Source organism: Fragaria vesca, linkage group LG6, assembly GCF_000184155.1.
Source record: "Fragaria vesca subsp. vesca linkage group LG6, FraVesHawaii_1.0, whole genome shotgun sequence".
In the NCBI taxonomy this organism is placed as follows: domain Eukaryota; kingdom Viridiplantae; phylum Streptophyta; class Magnoliopsida; order Rosales; family Rosaceae; genus Fragaria; species Fragaria vesca.
The window spans coordinates 10,498,878-10,500,871 of NC_020496.1; the positions used below are offsets into that span (position 1 = coordinate 10,498,878).

General features: G+C 36.1%; 1 protein-coding gene across 1 annotated transcript in view; it reads right to left on the reverse strand.

Annotated features, from left to right (window-relative positions):
- Nucleotides 1-653: 653 nt before the first annotated feature.
- Nucleotides 654-1,994, reverse strand: part of LOC101309954 (serine/threonine-protein phosphatase 7 long form homolog) — an 11,828-nt gene continuing 10,487 nt past the window's right edge. Inside the window, exon 3 of the mRNA XM_004305216.1 lies at nucleotides 654-695. Within this exon, the coding sequence (XP_004305264.1) occupies nucleotides 654-695 (42 nt within the window). The remainder of the gene's footprint in view (nucleotides 696-1,994) is intronic.

Genomic DNA, 1,994 nt, shown 5'->3' on the forward strand with positions numbered 1-1,994 from the left:
TTCGGTGGGTATGGTACCGGTTTAGACTCAAGTGTATACAAGGTGCGATGACATGCGTTGATATTTGTGTGGTGTGTTTGGTCAATCGACTTCTTCTCCTTCCTTTCTGCGGCAGGCCTCTCCTTCGGTTGGTGACACTGGAGGCGTTGGGAAGTATCAGCTCAGCCTGGTTGGTCTTGGGCTGGCTGTTGCTTCCATTTGGGCTTCTTTATTATCAGGTCTTGTCTTTGGGCTGGCTTATAGCTTGAGCTGACTTTGTGTCATTTCTTTTCTTGAGCTGGGTTTTTGAGTGTGGTTGGTTCTGTCGATTTTCGTGATATGTGATAACGAGGTTCGAGGGTTCCGGTGGGTTTATCGTTTTGTTCATATCAGAGTTCTCGTCCATATTTCTCAACTCAGGTCCGTATGAACATTCTGGTTTATTGTTTTTGGAATCGCTAATTCACTTGGCTTGTTTTTCGGACTTGTAATTATGTTTTTTGGTTTTTGTTTTTAGAGTATCAGATTTCGTGTGTCAAATCATATGAATTGAGTTCTCTGATTATCTTGTCCGGAGTAGTCGGATTGCTCTTCCAAATCTCATGTAATCTTTGTTTGTTAATAAATGTACCTTTGATATAAAAAAACAAAAATAATAAAAATTATTCAATCTTTTAGTGCACAAACACCAATCCGACAAGATCTACACCAGCAACCTGTATACCAAACGAGGATACCCCAATAAACAAGAGATCAAATAAGAAAAAACTCCAAACCAGGACCTGAGATGGTTGTCAATTAAGGAACGATACAATTGTGGTGGACGACGAATGGTGATGTCGCTAAGATAATCCCCATCCCCTACATCCCCGATGTAGCCATAAGATGAGACAAATGCACCGCATCCGGTCAATTTGACCGTGCCGCTGCTAAGAAAAACAAGCAAGACACCATCCTCTCTGTCTCAAAGAGAGTTTTCTAAAAGCGTTTAAAAAAAAATTGAGTTGAAAGTTAATGTTTTGGTTTATTTTTAAGTTGTCATGTGAAGTCATGAAGGTACTTACAATTTTCAACCTCAGAAAAATTGTCAAGATGAAACTATGAAATGAAGTGGCTGTAAATTTTGTTGCTTATTAGAAATTTCAGAATATGCAACTTGTTCAATAACTTGAAAATGAAAGAAGAAAGTTGGTAATAAATAATGATATGAATTCGTTACAATTTGTACTTGACCTTAGAATGAATTTTCTCATTTCAAGAAACTCTTGATACACCATTTATTCTAAATGATTCGTAGATATTGTTTGACTCGTGAAAATGGAAATAATTGCTATGTTTTTCATATAAAATGAAAATTTCATCATTCGATAAAGATAAAAAAAAAGTTGTAAAAGCTATGATATATGATCGAATTGATAACAACCTAGATGTGAAACCTTATACAGAGGCTCGAAATATCAAGTGAGTGACCAAAATGTCAAATGAGTTAAACTTACGGAGTTACGGGAATAATTATGTGATGAATTGAAATTTGTTTAATCCTTGTGGTTTGAGGTCGACATATGTTCAGTCATTGTGGTTTTATTTTATCTGAATGGTCCTTAAAGTCATGATTTTTCATCCAAATATTCTTTCCGTCAATTTTCTCAATTAAATTGCTGACATGGCCATTAAAAATTACAATGTCTTTAACGGTCACGTCAGTATTCTAACAGAAAGATCATAATTTTAAGGACCATTCAGATTAAAATAAATTTAACAGTCACAGAAAAATTAACGACTGAATAGATATCGACTTTAAACCAAAAGATACAGTATTTTACCCTAAAGTATTTGTGCAATTTTCTCTTTTCAGATTGCCGGTGAGGAGGTAAAGGACGCACCAAAAAACATCGACTACTTGGCAGAATCGCAGTGAACCCAGATATCTTACACAACCTCCTTCCTTGCTTTTGGACTTGTGAGTTGAACTGACATTAATACTCTCTCTGTCTCTCCGTGTCTCTCTCTCTCTC